Genomic DNA, 20,854 nt, shown 5'->3' on the forward strand with positions numbered 1-20,854 from the left:
AACAGATGAGGAAACAGACAAAGAGAATAGAAACAGCTAAGCTGGGATTTAGATAGAGCAGCCTGAGTCCAAATCCTGTGCTACTAACCCATATACTAGATTTTACTACTGACATTGGAGTTTAATAATTCAGAGAAAATGAAAATTTTAATGTATCACTTTTATGTACCTGCCTAATATTTGCACGTTGCTCCTTTCAAGCAAGTAAATTCAGTTTCCATTGAATATCAAATTATACTTTTTAGAAAGGAGTTTGAATTAGTATATTTGGTTTTAAGTGTTATACTTCTCACAGTAAAACCTAAACCATGCATGTGTAAATCTTATTTTTCCAAATTGAATTTTTCTAGCCCAGTGCCAGTACATATGGGTGGTCAATAAAAGTCTTTAATGATTAATTAACCTGTTGATTAAATCAACACATACATGCTTATTAGAATAAATACAACATAAAACTGAATCAAATTTCATAATATCTATATCTACCTTCCACTGTAAAAACTCTGAGGAATGTGCAGTTAATTTCCTCTTAAAGTGATCTTGACTTTAGCTCCACTGTAAAGGTGAGTTTATTCACCACTGAGTATACATCTTCCCAGTATATCCTGTTAATTCATTCACCCTGTGACTAGTGACATGATTGAGAAGTCGAGTCTTTATTTTTTTCCATTCATACACTATGCCAGGGATGTTCAGTCTGTTTTTCCTACTCTGCATGTATGTAACTATCCCGTGCAACTCAAGCCAGAGAACCAGGAGCCTTCCTAAATTCTTCCCTTTTCTTCAGTTCCTCCAGGTACAATTAACTTCTCTCATTAATCATTTACTTCTGTTTCCTGTGCCTCTGTCTTCATTCAGACCCTCTTCAAATCTAGCCTGAATTATAGCAGTGATTTCCTATTTGGTCTCTGGGTTCCAGCCTTGACAAATACCCCAACTTTCTCCCTCCTCTAGTTCCTCCTTTACACACCTAAGAGAAAGTCTCTCTAATCTGAGAATTTATCCTTTATTCTGCAGTCAACACCTTTTGGTATTCCCTACTGCCTCAGGACAGAGGCCCAACTCCTTAACAAGTTGCTGTGGTTCTCCAGGTTCTTAACTGGGCAAATCATGGGCGTTAAAAGGATATTTGTAGAATCAATAAATAAGAATAAAATATTTTCAAATGTCATAATAAGTATGTTCAATTATCGTAATAATTAAACACAGCTCAAATATGAGTTGTTTCAACTGATTTTTTTTTAGAAGAAACTTCGTAATACCGATGTAGATAAAGAATGACGGATTGTGTGAGACTCAGATATTATGTGTTGGTAACTTGTAATGATTCATGTGTTCTTTTTTTATGGGTCCAATTTGGTTTTGAAAATAAAAACTAAACATTAAGATTTTACATAATTTTTAAGATTATGTAACTTTCACTTCTGCATGGAGTTCTACTGTTCCATTAACTATAATAGAAATAGAATCTTCTATAAAAATCTGTACCGAGGGGCGCCTGGGTGGCGCAGCCGGTTAAGCGTCCGACTTCAGCCAGGTCACGATCTCGCGGTCCGTGGGTTTGGGCCCCGCGTCGGGCTCTGGGCTGATGGCTCAGAGCCTGGAGCCTGTTTCCGATTCTGTGTCTCCCTCTCTCTCTGCCCCTCCCCCGTTCATGCTCTGTCTCTCTCTGTCCCAAAAAAATAAATAAACGTTGAAAAAAAAAAATTAAAAAAAAAAAAATCTGTACCGAGCCACTCAAATCTTCTTAATGTTTTGATGAGACAATAAAGAGATTCAAATAAGTTTTTATTCTCATTCTAATTCTCTCACTTAATAAATTCTCTCAATTCAGGCAAAAAAGATTACCTGAGTCTTGGCCAAGGATTTTGGAGCTACCACAGGGCTCAATAGGAAAGAATTATGTGATTGACTGGTTAATCATCTGTGCAATGGGTATGGGAGCAGGAGGCTATAATTATTATGCCATATTTCCTAGCCCTGATTAAATGTTGCTTAACAATTTAAAAAAAAATTTTTTTAATGTTTATTTTTGAGAGAGAGAGAGCGCACTAGCACGGGAGGGGTAGAGAGAGAGGGGGGCACAGAATCCATGAAGCAGGCTCCAGGCTCTGAGCTATCAGCACTGAGCCCAGTGTGGGGATCGAACCCATGAACTGTGAGATCATGACCTGAGCCAAAATCAGATGCTTAACTGACTGAGCCACCCAGGCGCCCCTGTTACTTAACAATTTAAATGATATTGTTTACGTGGAAGAATTGTGAGGAGAGTTACTTCGGTACTAAAAGTATCTTTCTCTTTCAAATTGTATTATTGCCTATTCTAGATTTCTATATAAAGTGACCCATTGAAATTAATTATTAATATTACATATCTGAGTGCTAAAGAATATATTTTGAAAGTAGATGTCTTTGATACTGGAAGAGTTGCTATTTGTAGCAGCAATGAAGTTGTTGTTGTTGTTGTTGTTGTTGTTGTTGTTGTTGTTGTCTTGGAGATATAAATCCATAGGGCAATGAATTAATAGAAAAAGAAGCATTAAAATATTGCAATTAGTAATCAGTTTGCATGAAAACGATATAGTATAATAGAGCATAGCACAGATTATATAGTATCTAACAGACCAAAGTTCAAATTTTAGTACTGTTATTTTTAAGATGTATAATGTATACAGATAAGTGAATGTTTAAAATCTTTAGTTTCATAGTTTCAGTCAGGGATAGAGTCTCACCTTTGCAGGACTATTGTAAGGAACAAGTGAGAAAATAAATGTGAACTGCTGATCACTTACTAAGGACACAATGAAAATGAGTGTCTTTTTGTTCCATCCTTTAATACACTTCCAATATATCCATTCTTAAAACGATTCCTCCTGCATAAAAGTTGGGGATATAACATACCTTTGTTCAAAAATAACACTCAGTTAATATCAGTCAAGTATTCAGTGATTAAACACATATCACCCCCATGAGAGGAATTAGAATGCAAAAGTTGACATAACACAATTCCTGTCCTAGTGAACGATACATCTGCTCAGGACACAGGCAAATATCGTGATAAATTCCCATATTAACCTACTAATTAGAGAAGAATTAAGACCTGTGGACCATGGGAGGACGAAACTAACTTTGGGAAACTTGAGAGATGCTTCAACAAAAGGTGACATTTGAGCAGGATTTTGAAGCAGCGGTAAGGTTTTGTAATATAGGGAAGAGAAGGATTGGTCTTTCAGATGAAGGAAACCTCATGAAGAAAGCCATGGGCCCGTGGGAGAAGAGGTTATAGATAAGGAGCAGAGGTGTGGTGACAGTGGAGAAAACGGAGCAGAGATGTGCAGAGGAGACAAAGCTGTAAGAATCTGAGAAAGCAGAAAGAAACGCTGCACACCAAGTCACAGGGCTTGGATTTTACCCTGTGGGCAATGAGGAGTCAATAGCAACTTCAGGAAAAGGGGTTGACATTCATTCTGTCTTGGGAAAGTTCATTCTGTTGATTATGAGAAGAATGATCTGATTTGTCTGGAAATAAAAAATGGACTGATAACAAAGAAGAGCTATTATTAGGCTCTGTGGGAGAGATGACTGACAGAGAAAGCAAGTAGTAGGTAATGACTGAGGCAATGCCATACTGTCCAACAGAAAAAATGGTGACAGTCAAGTTACATGACAAAGAGGGAGGATGGTATGAAAGAAGGAGAATGAATTGTTATGAACATTTTGGGAATATCTGGGAGAAATCTAGGTGATAGATCCAGGTATAATATCTAGGGGATGTCAAGATGATATTTAGGAAAGGAAAGAGACCTCGAGGTTAGGGTTGAGATTTGAGTATAAAATGTACACCTGAGGTAAAAAGAATAGAAGAATAGATCGCCTGTTGCCTAGGATTACAATTTTGAAAATATTCATGATAATGGTACAAAATTTAGGGGGTGGAGATAGTCAATCTATATTTGGGAAGGAGGAGTAGCTGGAGAGGTAGCTGTTTCTTTAGGAAAGCTATGTGAGGTGAGGATTTCTAGAAGGAGGCTATCAATAGTATCTAAAGCTGTTGCAGGATAGGAGATGAGGCATGGCTTGAGATGTTTAGATTATGCTGTTTGACTTTACAGAATGGAAGGTGGGGTTTTTTTTTGCAAGATTGCACATTTGTGAGTATTCTGTAGAGCACAGCTTTTTCAATTTTATTATGCGTAAGAATCCTGTTAAAATGCAGATGAGACCTGAGGGTCATTATTTTTTAAAAAGTCCCAGGTGATGCCAGTTTTTTTGGTCTTTGGACGACACTTTGAGTGGTCAGGTACTAGCAGTTAGTAAAAATGGGTAAGTCACAATCAGGATCTGTTTACTCTGAGAAGCTTTCTATCCTCATAACAAGTGGATATTATAGTTCAACACGGGCATTTGCGCTGAAGTTACATTAGAAAGGTCTGGTAGTTTGGATCTTTCTGTGTGTTGAAGACCAGATGAGTTTTATTATTTTTTTAAAAAATTAATTTGACTGCCTCTAGTTTCTTCCTCTTGTCTTCCATGTTAGGGAAATAAAAAGCATTCCCTTGATATTTCACTTTATCAGCTAGATGAGCAGATACTTCTTTCAGTAGAACCCACAATGAGTCTCAAAATATTTCTTTTGTGCTTCTGTTTCTGATATTTTTATCATCCACTAGTTAGAAGAAGTCTCATTGAACAATCTTCCCAGGAAAAAAAATACATACTCTTCAATCCAGATGTTTTAAAAATTCCTAGTTTAATGATGTTCTGACTATATTTATCTACTGCATCTTGCCTCAGAGCTGTGTCTACATGTCCCTTGTGTTTGTTTTACCAATAAATTGCATTAGCTGTACCTCCTCACCTGTTCTATTACTAGACTGTACATCTGAAACTTGGGATATGGTATTATAAGCACTGTGGAGAAAAATAAGGAGCCAAAGGCATTGTGGGAAGTACTGGGGGTTTGAGTTAGTGCAGTAAACAAGGAAACTGAAAGAGAACATACATGCAAATGGACTTATAGAGGCTGAATCAGCGTGACAGCCTATTGAATGCTTATCTGCAATAATTACAAAGAAAAAGAGAAGAGTCAACTGTTGAGGTTTCAAGCCCATTGGCCTAAAGAAAATGATGATCTTGTGAATAGAAATCAAGAAATTAGAGGAGGGATCTGATTGAGACCTGGGGGGATAAAAGAAGGAAAATGGTGTTTAATGTGGTGACTTTGAAGATCATGGAAACGGGCATCTTTTACTCAGTTATTGTTGAGGGCTGGGGGTGCAATGCACACATTAATCCTATTTTATAATAGATTTTATTTAAAATCTTAGATAAGAAATGAATTGCTAAGTGAAAGAATGTATACAAGTGTGTGAGGAGAGAGGGCATATGAAAAATCATGCCTTTATGACCTTGATAAAGGAAAAGGACCCAGTGAAGGAAAGAGAAAATGGATAATAATGATGGTGGGCAAATCAAGTGAGCTCACTGGTGCTACACTCTATAAAGAGAAAGATTCCAAAAGGCAGAGTGAGCAATATGGCCAAATACAAAGATGTTAGAGTATGGTGAGAACTGAAGAAAACTCCGTGTTCTTCACATAACAGTTTCACAAGTGCAACGGAAGCAGAACAGAAGCCAAGGGTCAAAGGATTAAAATATGAGGGTTTGGTGCAAAAATCTAGGCAAACATAGAATATTATTATCTCATCATGAATTAGAAAACACATGGGCCATAAAAACCAAACTGATTTTAGCAAGTCAGTTGACCTCTCTAGATTTTCTCCCCCTACCCACTTCCCTCCTAGAAATTATTGTACTTCTTTAAAATCATGGAAGAAACCCCTATGAGGTGTCTTCGGTTCCCTTAAGGAGGATTTATTGTTTCATTGTCATTTCTCCAGCTCATATGTGTGTTCAATTTTGGGGAGTACAGGATAGGATATAGTAGTGAACCTTGAGGTAGGTCTCTTTCTCTTAGATTCACAAAGTAGACTGAGAAGTTCACAAAAAATGTTCCTTCACTTTGGGTGCTTTTATTTTAAATTTAGATTTTAAATTAATATCTCATTTCATTCACACACTTTGGTTTTTATTTTTAAATTATTCTCTGATGTCATTGTCACCCGGGGTAGTTTCAGCAGTTGGGGCCAGTTGTCTCAGTGTCCAGGGGAGTTAGAACGCAGATGTTATTATGTGCAGATAATAATAATTCACATGTCAAATGTGAAAAATAAGTGCTATGAAAAGCTCCTTAGCTATGCGGATTTTATTCTTTTCTACCCAGGCAGTGTCTAAAAGGTCTTCTTGCTCCCTAGTGGAGGGAGAATTAACTTAGGAAGCATGTCAACACCGTAAGAAATCCTTGCCTTGAGTAAAATCCCTGTTGCTTGGCAGCAAAGCTACTGGATGAACTGCATCAGGGCTCTTTTGACCCTTTTACCCTGATTCTAACACCCCCATGTTGTTCCTGTTTCCTCGGAGACTTTGGAAACTACATGCACATCATATACAGTCCTCACAGTTCACCTGAAAAGTGATTCTCCACTCAGGCATCAACGCATGACCATTACAGGGTATCTGAACATGTTTCAGGTCTAATTGGGTCTGACCATAGCCCGCAAAACACTAATTTTCGGAACATTCAGGTAATTCCAAAATTAGCTTAACTTCAAGTGCAAAATTTCATTTTGTTTGCAAAGTATTCACTGCTCTTTAGAGCTCGGTTTAAATAATGCTTTCTTTTGTGTCTTAGAGTGAAGATTTTGATTTAAAAAAATTATTAAGAATTATAGTTCAAGAATGCCCAGAAGTTGTCATTAACAGTTGTCAAGTTTGTTTTTGAAGAATTTAACTCTAGTTTAATCCATTTGACTTTTGCATAGCTCTCTCTTTAGAGAAACATCTTGTATTGTTCATTTCCTTAAAACATTCTAGGTGCATTCAAGGTACAATACATTACATTTGTCAGACACCAGATGTTTTAGTCATTTGGTTTTCAAGATAGCATTTTGGTTAAAGCATCAAATTAGAAGAACTTGTTAAAGAAAATAATGACTCTTACATGTTTTCTGTCCATTTTAACCTTTTTGAGAAGGAGATCTTTGTACCATGTAAAGTCAGACTTTAGCTTTCCTGAAGTTTTCATAGTCATTTACAAACATTGAATTTTTTGTGCAATGAACTACTACTTAAGATAATATGAACAATATCACACAGCCATAATTTTAACGTCATTGATGATACCGTGACAAGGGGTGCATGGCATTATTTCATAGTGTGTTCATTAATCAAAGTTCATGGTATATGTGTTGCATTATCATAATTTTCTAATTAATTTATTCTTTATACATGCTTATATATGTTCCAATTGCATTTCATTAACTCCTAGTTTTCTTGTAATTTTGTGCTTTCTTTCCATGTTCAAAGAATCTCTTTAATTCAATTTCTCTGTTTCTCCTCATACAGTCTGGCAGCCAGATATGCAACTCAATCTAATCACAGTGGAATTGCAACCAGTCAAAAAAAGCCTACTAGGTCAGTTAATATCTCTAATTTATTGCTTGTTAGTGATAATAAAGTAACTGCCCAGTGATATTTTGTCCTATCATTCTAAATTTTTTTCATAAATCACATACTTCTGGATGAAAAGTTTAGAGGGATGAATTCCTCCAACTGGATTTGCATACACATTCTCAGGGATGAGCATGTCTGTGTTAGATCATTAAATGGGTTTTGGCTTCTTCTGTTTTGGTTTTGTTACATATAGTGTTATAACTGGGCTGAAGTCTAGCTTCTAGGCTTAGAGAAAGTCAAGGAAAACATGACTTTGAAGGCCCCATTCTTTCCAGGTTACAGAATCTGGAAGTCACACAAGAATGTGATTGCTTTTTGAAATGGGCATGCATTAATTACTGCATGTTTTGAAGCAGAATTGAGGAATATTGGCAGGTATTTGTGGGTAGGTTAGCACCAGGTCACCAGGTTAACCTGGACTGTTCTTTTATCTATAATAGTTTAAATTGTTGCTTCTTTATGACATACATATTTTAAAGACAGTCTTATAGTAAATGACTGCATTATGGAAAATACTGCTTTATAACTGATGCTGAAAGTGATGTGTTTGTAAAACTGTTAAGTTACCAAAGGCACAGTGGTGCAGCTGAGTGGAGCCACAGCAAATGTGTTTTGCACCCCTGATTATTATGTGATTATATGTGCCACCTCTCTCACTGGAGGAGTATCTCAGGGGTGGCTTCCTAATCACTGCTCTGATAATGTATCATACATACTATGCACTGTTTGACCACAAGGACTGCTTCTGATGCCTTGACTTGAGGTATGTTCTTTTCCTCTTGCCCTGGTTTTCTAAGTTATGTTCATTTCCATAGTAATTTAAACGATTCTGGAGAGAAAAATGTAAAGGGTATTTAATTAAAAGTAAGAAAAATGATATGAATTCAGATGTGCAAAGAACAGTGACCTGCCATGTACAATAAGCATTTTTTATTACCACTTCTAAGGCTCATGCATATAAAATACACTTTAGTACTTTGATTTAATAGAATATCTCTCTCTCTTGTCTTTTTTTGGCTTCATTCTTATTTCTCTTTTTATTACTTTGATGAATGATCTGGAGCTCTGGCTGCCTGTCACATTAGGGTAATGAGAAGAGCAAATGGATTTTTTAATTTGTTTTAATTTGTTCTTCTGAGAACTGAAGATCATTTGGCTTCATGGGTCACGGTAAAGATTAAAATGTATTTTAATTGCTTTCTAGAAACAGGTCAAGTTTCATTGCAAGAAGGGCAAGTTTTGTGACAAAATGTGTTTATACATGTGAGTTTGGAATGAACTTTCTAAGTCTGTAGCTGTGTCTGCAGGAGTAGTTCTCAGATTTATTATGATTGGGACATTTGGCCAAATTAATTAATTGAGTTCTTTCTGCAGAGTGCAGTCACTGGTACTCAAAATTCTTGGTGTCTGTAGTTAATTGTGGTGTCCTTACATACCCTGTGGGTCCATTTGAGCAAAAGTTAATGCTGGAATCATCGAAAAGGTTCCAATCTCATGTGTGAGGCAATTTCTAATTGGCAAAACAGCCAAAGGAGCTATTTATTAGCCATATGTATTTAAACTCCAAAATGCAATCAACATTTTGAAATTACCAAGTATTCCAAGAAAGCAGAACTTCTGTTTTTAAGCTGGTACTTGAGTTTTCCTGATCTTCATTCCATGTTGCAATACCTGTTGCTATTTTTTAAAGGTACCTATAGTATTTAAGAGTTTGATTTCCTAATAATCTATGGAGATAATGTATCAGTTATAAAGGTGAGTTAAAATACGAATATAGTAACAACTTATCTTGAAATCATGATATATTGTGCATCAATATGACAGTTATTTTTATTTTATACTTTCATTTAAAAAATATAGTATGAGAGAACAGTAAAAATTTCAGTGCTTCATTTTCAAGTTCTGGATTTTTTTCTTTTAAAATAGAAAATGTCAGAGAAGTACACAGTGACATTCACACGATGGCAGCAAATGCTGGCAAAGATGCTGACATCCTTTAAGATCGTGTTTTTAAATATGACCTAGGACGCCAACATTGGTTCCTAATGACTAGTTTTAATTGATACAGATTGTTTATTATATGTACAATATGTTAATAGTATAAAATAAAATATAGTGATTGTACGTTTTAGGCACAATTCATGAAATAATTGATACTTGAAATTTTATTGTGGAAACTACTTTAGCAGTGAAATAAATTATCCACATTGGTATTTAGTGTTAGTCCATGTAAAATAACTCTAAATCACACCCTAATGTGAAACTTACCCTAATTTTAAGACAGTCTGTCTGTATTTCCTTGTGGTCTGTCTTCCATACACAAAGAATAGCTAAAGTTACTGTCACTGTAGGTGTATTTTACATTATCATTCTGCTCATAGAGATTTTCTTGTTCTGAGACCTTCATCCTTTCTTGTTATATCACCTCTGTGATCAGTTGGCCACACTTGCAAGATAACCAGTAGCGTCTTGGTACTTATTTTTGGTAAAACAGTTACAGAAAAAAAAATTTTTGAGGCAGACCAATGAAATATAAATTAATTCATGACCTTGTCTCTGCACCATGTTTTAATAAGAGTAGTTTACTACCTTAGATATACTATAAGCATTTGCTGTTAGCAGTTTTTTCAGTACCTTTATTTTTCTTGTTATTATCAAGTTGACTTAGGCTACAGCTATGTAGGATAAAAACAAATGCCCCATACATTGAACAGAACAACTTAATAATAACTGCAAATAGGTGATTAATACCCTGAGAACATAATACATTTGTGTTGTTATTTCCCTTGCTTTTCATGTAATTGTTATAGTACTTTTAAGTCAAAGTTTTATTATTATTATTATTATTATTATTATTATTATTATTATTAGGGGTATGGTAAGAATGACTTTTTAAGTTAAAGGTTACATTATTTCTAATTGTTCTACATTGTTAATATCATTTGAGGGAAGATTTATTGAAGAGTGAGACAAGATTTTTCTGAAGATTCTTAATCCTTGTGTTTAGCTATTTATCACTTAAGCCACCAATTTTCTGCTAAATAGATTTTAGAACATCCTATATTGTGCCTTTCCCATTAAGGCTTCCCTGCTCAGAACCTCCTACCCCTATCTTTTTGCAATATACAATAATGATGTAATTTTTCTTATACTATTTCAGGCTTCCAGGTCCCTCTAGGGTGCCAGCTGCAGGCAGCAGCAGTAAAGCCCAGGGAGCCTCTAATTTAAATAGGAGAAGTCAGAGCTTTAACAGCATTGACAAAAACAAGCCTCCAAATTATGCAAATGGAAATGAAAAAGGTAAGTGTTTGCCTGTTACATCATTATGGCATAAGGCTAAGGTATTAGCCTTGTAAATTACATACTAAGTCCAATATTTGAGCAGTGTTAATGGCTTTTGGAATGGAGTTCTTACCAGCACAGTTTCATGTTTTCAAACTGCCCCCTCCTGAATTCTAGCTTTCTTCAGGGCTTTTCATTCTAAAGAACATTTTAAGGAAGTAGACTCATACATTCTAAAGTGTTTAATTGTAGGGGTGCCTGGGTGGTGCAGTCAGTTAAGCATCCAACTTTGGCTCAGGTCATGATCTCGCAGTTCGAGTGGGTTTGAGCCCTGCGTCGGGCTCTGGGCTGACAGCTCAGAGCCTGGAGCCTGCTTCAGGTTCTGTGTCTCCCTCTCTCTCTGTCCCTCCCCTGCTCATACTCTGTCCCTTTCTCTCCCTCAAAAATAAATGACACATTACAAAAAATTTAAAGTGGTTAATTGTATACCCAAGTCTAAAATCTTTCTCCCAAAAATATTTCCTCCTCTTTTGCCTTCTCATGTTTTATGAACAATTATTATAAATTGATAAATTTATATTAAACTTATTTGAATATTTAGCTTCAGTTAACATAAATGCCGTAAGTCTTTTGGGCATCAGAAATTGAGGCATAATTAGGATAGATATTTAATCTATCACAGAAATAATGTGACCTTAGTTTTCCCTAAAGAGACAAATTATCCATGTTTGTTTTATTTTCTTGAAGAGTGCAGAATGGAAATATCAAATCACAAAATCATCAGGAAGAAAGGAGGTATAGTGGAAGTCTGTGTTAAAGACAAATTATATTCTCACTAGATGATACACAATTCTCTGTATTGTGCAGTGTGCATTTAACTAGGTGCTGGCTTGATACATTGCACTGTGGAGCATGGACACAAGTGAGAGCACGTTCAATGTATATCAAAACCGTGAGGGAATCAAGAAACTCTACTGTTATAGGCAGTGTGACTGTGTGAGGGACTAAGGCCTTCGGGTGGATTTTGTGGTAGTTTTTGCAAACCAATACAATTTTAACTTCTCTTTACAGTATTTAGCTTTACATGCAGCAAAACATGAAGTCCATAAGTGGAAAATATGCTTAGTTAATAGAATAGCAGGCAAACTCAGCCGGATAGGAACTTTATCGCTCAGATTAGATATCAAATTGTTTCGTAAGAGTGTCTGATTAGACAGCTTTCTCTAACTTAGACATGAACTGACAGATAATCTGTCAATTGGACATTTTTTGTGAAGATTTCCCAGCCATTAAAACAAAATTGGAACAGAGGCTCCTGGGTGGCTCAGTCCATAAGTTTCTGACTCTTGATTTCGGTTCAGATCATGGTCTCATGATTCGTGATATGGAGCCCCAAGTGGGGATTCTGCCCTGACAGCAAGTAGCTTGCTTGGGATTCTCACTCTCCCTCCCTCTCGCTCCCCCTTCCCTGCTCATGCATGCCCCCCCCCACCGCTCTCTTTCAAAATAAACAAACAAATATTTAAAAACAAGCAAACAGACAAAAAATTAAAACAGACCATAAATCCCTGAAGGCAAAGCAATGTCCCTGGATCCCTGCAATACCCTCTGTTCTTGTATCAAATGGAACAAAGGAAGAAAATAATGTATAATTCTAAGTTAGGAATTTCTTTAAAGTATAGAAGAAAGCTTCTGATTCAGGAGCCTGAGAAATATTACTGAAGATTTACACTTTTCCTGAGGAAAAGGGAGACAACAATTTTCTTTGTTTTGTGACTTTCCTAGAAAGTGTCATACAGAGCCTGAATGTGCTATGAAATTCTAAGGGAAAGTTTGTTTAGACATAGAGATATGTTGAATGAACTCTTCATATATCCAATTTAACTATGAGATTATATAATTATCTGAAATTTTTGTAAGAAATGACTAATAACATCGGCAAAAAAATTTAGAAATGCTTTGGATGAGCTAACATTTTGATATCATGGTGTATCTGAAGTTTTCTGTCATGTGAAATTATTTTCTGTATTTCTAGTGTCTAAAAGTAAAAATGTAAAAGTAGACAAGCATTTCTATTTTTCCATAGCCATTCAACCATCCTCTCTTACATATGTCTAGGAAGTAATGCAAAACTAGGATGTAGCAATATTTACAACCACCACAAGGTGGAGACAGATGACACACATTATGAAGTTTTTGACAATGTAAAGCAGATTTCCTCAGATCCATAACTGCAGCAAAATATCAGAGTTTTCATTACTTTTGATTCCAACTAACTAAAAGTTCTAAAGCATTAAGGTGTGTGATCACACCTTCACAAATATTATAATAGGCCCAATGTAGGCATTAGATGTCTGAAAACTGTCAAAAATGACTGAAACATAAATTGCATCATATGATTGCTACATAGTATTTTCTATTAACACGGAGTTACAACTTAATGAATACATCCAATATCAATGTTTCTATTAAAAGATTTTACTTATTTATGTATTCATTCATTCATTCATTCGTTTATTTCAAGTAATCACACCCAAGGTGGGACTCAAACTCACAACACTGAGATCAGAAATCATGCACGCTACCAACTGAGCCAGCCAAGCACCCCTCAGTGTTTCAAAATTAATCATTGTCATTCTATTTTATATTTCTAAAATATTATCTTAAGTTATAAGAGCAAACAAAACAATAACAAACATCACAAATGAAACCATTTACACTTTACTCTTTAGACTATTAGAGTGGTATATTTTTTGGGTAAGAATGTTTTACTTACCCTTTTGTCATGGATATTTATAGTAGTAGTGTAATTTATATAAAAATGTAAGATTCCTTCTGCTGACAAGCTTATCTCTATCACAGACTAGTTTGCATACATATACTAAATATGATCAAGTAAGGGGAACATTAAATAAGATTTTTCAAAGGTTATAGTGTTATAATGACAGAATTCAGAAAATACTAACTTGAGTATTCTAATTAATCGCTCTTCCTTTCTTAGTTATTAAGTTGTAATATTTAAGTTTAATAAATTAATACATTTTACTTGAGGTATTATCCACATTATCCACAACATGCTCCCTGAAATACTTCTAAGAGGAATTATACTTTCTACTTTCTTTAATAAGTCTTGGGTGATGAGTTACATGAACACTTGAAGAATCTCTAGAATTTGTAATCGGTAATAAAGATTTATTGACAGTGAAAACAGGTTCATTTCTCTATTAAAAAAATATACTGTGAAAGCGCAGCTTTTCACATGTATGGCACTGTAAAACTAACTTACTTGCAAACTGTGTGACTTATCTAATGAAAGGAAATCAGTAGAGAGTCCCCAACTTCCAAAGATATATCTAACATAATTTTAATAATAAAACAATTCAAAAAAGAGGGTGCTCATTTCACCATTTTAGCAAATGAATTAAATGTCCGTGAGCATGGCCATAGATGCTTGCTTGCAGAGAAGGCAGGAGAGAAACGTTGTCACAGCTGGGGGCAATGCCATGTCACCCTCTGTTGAAATTGAAAGTGGGAACAAATTTTTCAGAACAAGTGGGAAAATGAAGATAGCTCTGTTTGTAGAGAAACATTTCTTCCGAGAGTCCAAATTTCTTCTCTTGGCAACCTGCCATTCAGATACGGACATCGAATAATACGTTCTGACCCCAGCATTTATCACTTTGCCCATACACTACACACAGATCTTTGCTGTAAAAAAAATTAAATACCCATCTTGTGATCTTGTGAAGATGATGCCCTGGTTCATTTAGATACACACTCTATATGCCTGAAGCAAACTATCTTAAGAAATCATTCTTGTTGTATAAAATCTGGGTATTAAATCTGCAAAAGGTGACACAGTTTAATATTATTAGGAACGTAAATATCCCTAGCTTCATCTGGAATTCAGTTTCTGAAATATGATCTGTAAACAATTACTGCTTGACAGTTTGTTAGCAGAGAATTGTTTTTCTGTGTTGCTAAGAAACATGCCACAGTACCAGAGGGCATTTCACCATCTTTTCATTGTTTCTCCCAAGTGATTCTTACGTTGTACCTGTGTATCTACTAAGGAGATGTCCTTTCTGTTCTCCTGGATCCTAATGAAGTGTCTTCTGGTGTGGACGTGTTCACTTTCATTTACACTCAATATAGATTTAAAAGGACTGATACCGAGAATTTGGCAGCATTGGAAATGAACTTTTGAAAAGTAATGAGCTTTTGTAAAGCTTAATGTGAATGTTGCATCAGTCATGGAATGTTGACTGCTAAAACATAACTATCTGGTTCTTAAGTACTTTTTCCTTTTTTTTAATGCTCTGAATTATTATAGCATTAAAGAACTAAACTGTTGTATTTTCTTTTCAAGATAATGCAATTATCTTTTACTTATTACATTGCTTTACTAGTGATTTATTTATGTGTTCCACCATGACTTTTTGCTTTATTTCCTTGATACTTATAGAAGCCTAAAATATGATGTTAAATGAAAATTGCAGGTTAATCTTAGGGATTTTTCATGAGGTAACATAATTCGGTATGTGTATTAGATGATGTGAATCAATAGACTTGAGAATATATGTTTTTTCCTTATGTATAAATGCTCCCATATTGAGGTGTACACGTGTTATTCATGCCAGTCCATAAATTGCATACTTAAAAAAAAGTGGCTGGCAAATAGAAGTTTCCCTAAATTTCACAATGCTCCACAAAGTGGCACTGTAACATTGCAAGTGGTACGATATGAGCATGTGCAGAATGGATAGCACCTCTAGGGTTCCGGTAATACCATTCCATGTTTCTGTTAAGTCATCATAAAGTTGATGATTGCATTGCCTGTGCAATCAATGCATCAATTGCATTGATGATTGCCTGTGCATGGCACAGGCAATTGTTTATGGAAGATAGTGTGGTGAGGTGAATAAGGGGCCAGTTGGTAATAAGACATATTTGGATTTGAATTCTGCATTTTTTTCTTTTTACTTTTTAAAATGTTCAAATGTGTTTTGATATGTTATTGTGAAATGCGAGTCTAAATTAATTAATTGCCAGGGTCACATCGATAAATCATTTTCTTCCTTTCCCAATGACCTGTGATGTTAAAGTTGCCCAGTATTTAGCAGGGATCCTGTGTATCAAGGAGTACAATGTCTGCTACACAGCGAATACTTTCCAACGAATGGTGCTATTGTCATCATTTTGGTTATTTTGGTGTTGCTTTGTAAGTTGAAAGCTAGTTTGCTTCCATCTAAGCAACATACTCTTCAGGGAGGAAGAAGAGGTAAATAGGTTGAGGACCGTCCCTGTGTCCTGTCTCAGGGTAACAGCAGGCAACATGGCGCTAAACTCTAAAGCTAGCTGAAGTTCCACAGAGAAATGTCTTATCTAAACTTAGCCATATGCCTGTGTGACTGCCACACTTATCAACATGTATTAATTTTAGAGCTAGATTGGCACTTTTTCCAGGTCATCGATGTTATTTTTTTTTAAGATGAGATGACTAAAAATTAACTCTGTCAATGTACGTGTTTTCTGAGCATGAATTAAATACTATTCTTATGTCAACTCAGCTGGGTGGTTCAAGTAGAGTGCCCAAGGAGTTAGTATATAATGTACCAAGTAGAGAGTGTCTCCTATATTGTTCTCCCCATTTGTATTCTGCTTCTTGAGAAAGAAAGACACCATGCTTCAAGGAGGTACCCAATTAGCTTCACTATTGTGGCAAACGTGGCTTTCTAGAGAGCCACACCAGCAGAATTTCTGGGCGTGCGGCGAACATATGGGGAAAAAAAGAGAGAATGAAGAGCCTCCAAAATTTGGAGTCAGAAAAACCTGAGCTCTCATTTTGCTTCTCTCTTTTCTGAGCTTTACTATATGTGTGAATTGGAACAAGTTACTTTCTCTTTTTAAGTTTCAGTTTTCCCATTTATAACATGAGAAATCATAAGTATATTACAGGTTATTATGGGTGTAAGTGAGATCCTACACATGAAGAGCTTTAAACGTGATAGCAAGTATCAGAGTACTTGGAAAAAGTAAGCAGTTGATAAATAATACTATTTGGTTGTAGTGGGGTTGATGATGGTGGAGGTGGAGGCAGAGGAAGGGGAGGAGAGAAAGGAGAGCAAGTGGGAGAAAATGTCTCTTTAGAGGTTAGAGACAAGAAGCCAGAGCTGTAGACATAGATCCTGCAGATTCAAGACAGATCCATTGCAAGAATTCCCTTAAATATGTGCATTGGGTAGCTGTTCCTTTCCTCATACCCAGATAACAACCCGTTCATAGTCAGAAGCTGAGTTATCAACATTCAGAAATATATCCGTGAGACCAGGCTATTTAATATTGAACATGGAAATTGCACAAAGACTAGAATTCGTGGCGCTCTCGGAGCTACGGACCCTCCCATTTCAGTGGCTGCTGTTGTGCAACCTTTATGGTGAGGAGTCCGGGGAGACTCTTATTATTCCAGTGCCTTCCTGATGCACAGCAACCTATGATTTGCCCTCTTAATGAGACCCAAAGCACCTCACTGCTGCTCTATAGAGAGAGGCTGGGGACAGATTTAGAGTGGAGCTTAGAGAAGTGTCTTATATGTGTGTACTCATCTGAGAACAGTTTTACAGCTGTTGCAGTGATGGTGACCATGGTTTGGATATGGATGTCATAATTTGGAGTCCCTCCTGTCTCATTTTTGAGAGTGGTGATGTTGAAATTCCTCTTCTGTACTTGAACTGCTATAGCAGTCTATCTAGCTAATGGAAGAACACTTAAACATCCTGGTGGATTCTTTCCTACCTTTTCTTCTCATTCCCACCAAAGCTCCCAGACACGCAGGGACAGGAGTCTCCCGACTTCTTAATTGAGTTGCAAATACAAAGAGGATACACACTATATGTACGGCCGTCAGGAGAACCTGACGGGCTTCTTTTGTTTGCCATATCCCTAGCCACACATTGCCAAGCATCCCACGAATATCGAACTGGCCGAGCTCTGAAAGTTCAGAAGGCAAAGAATATTAATACTGCACATCTATGGACCATGTGACAAATTCAACCAAATTGGGTACTGGCATAAGAAAAATTCTTGAAAACTGATAATGTCAGCAACTGCCAGGATTTCCGAGTCTGTTCAACCTTTGTTACTCAAAACATGGTTTGTGACGCAGCAGCAGCAGCAGCAGCAGCAGCAGGAGCATCTGGAGCTTATTAGAAATGCAGAATCTCAGGGCCCATAGCAGATCTGCGGAATCACAATGTGTTGTGTGCTCAATAGGATCCCCAGATAACTTCTGTGCCCATGAAAGTTTGAGAACCTCTATGGAAAACACTTAGGGTGTTAGACATTCTATGCATAATAACAGACTTGGTCTTTGCTTTAATGGAACACAAAGTGCAGTATAGGAAACAGGCAATTACACTCGAGTAATAATGGTCATAAGGGAGGAAATAATAAGCTATGGAGAAATGTAAAGGAGCCACCCGACCCAGACTTGATGCTAGGATGATCAGAAATGGGGGTGGGGATAATGTTTTTGTGTTTTGTTTTGTTTTGTTTTGCTTCCAGAGGAAGTGAGGTCAAAGTTGAGACCTGACCACTAAATAGAAATTATTCTGAAGAAATATTTCGTAGGCATTTCTACCTGCAGGTCGATTCAAATTTTGGTGACATGGTGTCAGTCTCTGAAAGGGATCTTAACATGTGAGCGAAATAAATTTGGAACTACCTGTACTTAAAAGAGATTGAAGTAAAAGATTGAAATCCATTAACAGAGAGTGAATGTATTTGAGACTGGTTATTTTGAAGCTTGTTAGATTTGTTTGTCCTGAGTTAGTCGATACTCCTACTGTTTTTCAGAATACCTTAGTGTTTATATACAAACCTAATGGATTTCTACAGATATTCTAGAAATGGACACAATTACAGATATTACCTGAATATTGAAAAACATCAATTTATCATCATAGGCTGTACAATTTAAATATGCCATGTAAGCATTTTGACTTTTCAGTAGACTATTACATTTTAACATAAAGTATACATGCACTGTCTTACAGTAACTTTTGCCAGTTGAAATATGGAAATGTAGAAAGGTAATGAGAGTTAGAATTAATGTTGGTATACCAATTTTTAAAAGAAATATTAAAGAGGGCACTTGTGATGAGCAGTGGGTGTTTTGTATAAGTGATGAATCACTACATCTTACATCTGAAACTAATATTACACTGTATGTTAACTTTAATTTAAATGAAAATTTGGAATAAAAAGTGAATATTAACTATAAAATGCATTTGTCTATTCTTGGTAATATAAATTTCACAAATCTATTATATCGTTTTAGGCAACACTTATTTTTAAAAAGCTTAACTCACACAAATACTTAACTAATAATTTAACCTGTTTTTGTGTCTCTAATTTCTTTATTTTCTCCTCTGTTTTATATTAGTTTCCTTTTCTGAAAAATGGTTAAAAGTAGTTTTAGGTACAAATGGGCTTGATTACATATTATTTTCCCTGCATTTTGAAGAACACATTTAAAAATAAAAGTATTGTAGTTTTATAGTTGTAAATATTTGATGAAATTGAATGGGCTCTAATTCTTGAATATTAGGAAAAGGATATTATTTATAAAATATTTCCTTTGGACATTTCATCAAAAACAGCTCTGCATTTATTTGTCAATGTCTAGTGTGTTAACAGTGCTAAATGATGCCTCTGTTACATAAATATCTAATTTAATCATTGATCATTTCATGTCTCAAAAAAAAAAAAGATGAAAGAAGGAGGCATTTATGGTAGATGAAATTTAGAGTAAATGACTTGACCAGAATTATACTGTTCCTCAATGTTAAATAACATTTATACTGAGGTCTTTAAAAAAATTTTTTTTCAACGTTTATTTATTTTTGGGGCAGAGAGAGACAGAGCATGAACGGGGGAGGGGCAGAGAGAGAGGGAGACACAGAATCGGAAACAGGCTCCAGGCTCTGAGCCATCAGCCCAGAGCCTGACGCGGGGCTCGAACTCACGGACCGCGAGATCGTGACCTGGCTGAAGTCGGACGCTCAACCGACTGCGCCACCCAGGCGCCCCAATACTGAGGTCTTTAAACTCCAAGCTCAGTTCTTTCTATTCTATGCCCTCTTATAAAATCTCTTTTTTATTTAGTTTTTCATCCTTAAAAATGAGACTTTTTATCAGGCATTAATCAGTGTTAAAACAGTCATATAACAGTTCATATCATAATGAGATTTCTGAGTGGAAAGTAAGTAAAGTGAGTAAATACATGCGTTATAAAGTACTTTTTTTTTCATAGCCCCCCCCCCCCAAATAGCTTGATTTTTTTAGTAGTCTTTAGAGTTTGTTCATATCACTTCAGGAGGTATGTTAGTTAAGGGCACCAGCTCTGAATTGTGTTCAAATCCAGGATGAGTGACTTTGAACAAGTTACGAGTTTTTTATTTGTGAAACAGGAATAATATCAATACATACCTTATGGGGTTGTTATATAGTATATATGTAATTTATGTTGCATATATAACATATGTTTTATGTAATATATATTATATGTAATATATCTAAGTACCTATTAAATTATATGTAATATGTGTGGTATGTAATATATGTAATATATAACATATATTTTATGTTACATATGATGTATATTTGTATATGTTATATATAATGTGTGTGTATATACGTAACAGTACATTATCTGACCCATATAAGCATAGATTTCATGCTTTGTTTTTTAATTCAGATTAAAACAAACAATACTGAGAGCTAAATCATGATTCATAAGCACATTTAATCAGATGACAAAAAGCTAGTCTCCTGTAGGTTAAAGTAATTTCTCAACACTTATCATACAACTTATTTTATAAAACTATGTGGAGTATCAATTTACTGCTATGAACTACAGCAATAATTGGGAGAAATGCAAAGAACTGCTTAAGGAAAGGATAGTGTTTTCTCTTTGGATGTGTATGACTAGCGAAGTTCC

At 35.6% G+C, this 20,854-nt stretch overlaps 1 protein-coding gene across 11 annotated transcripts in view; it reads left to right on the forward strand.

Annotated features, from left to right (window-relative positions):
• The window catches only part of NAV3 (neuron navigator 3), an 832,957-nt gene that overhangs the window by 614,499 nt on the left and 197,604 nt on the right, over positions 1–20,854 (forward strand). For all 11 annotated transcript variants that reach the window (XM_045463549.1, XM_045463554.1, XM_045463556.1 and 8 more), the window contains 2 exons: positions 7,465–7,533; positions 10,733–10,872. In XM_045463549.1, the coding sequence (XP_045319505.1) occupies positions 7,465–7,533; positions 10,733–10,872 (209 nt within the window). The remainder of the gene's footprint in view (positions 1–7,464; positions 7,534–10,732; positions 10,873–20,854) is intronic.

Source organism: Leopardus geoffroyi, chromosome B4 (genome assembly GCF_018350155.1).
Source record: "Leopardus geoffroyi isolate Oge1 chromosome B4, O.geoffroyi_Oge1_pat1.0, whole genome shotgun sequence".
Classification (NCBI taxonomy): Eukaryota; Metazoa; Chordata; class Mammalia; order Carnivora; family Felidae; genus Leopardus; species Leopardus geoffroyi.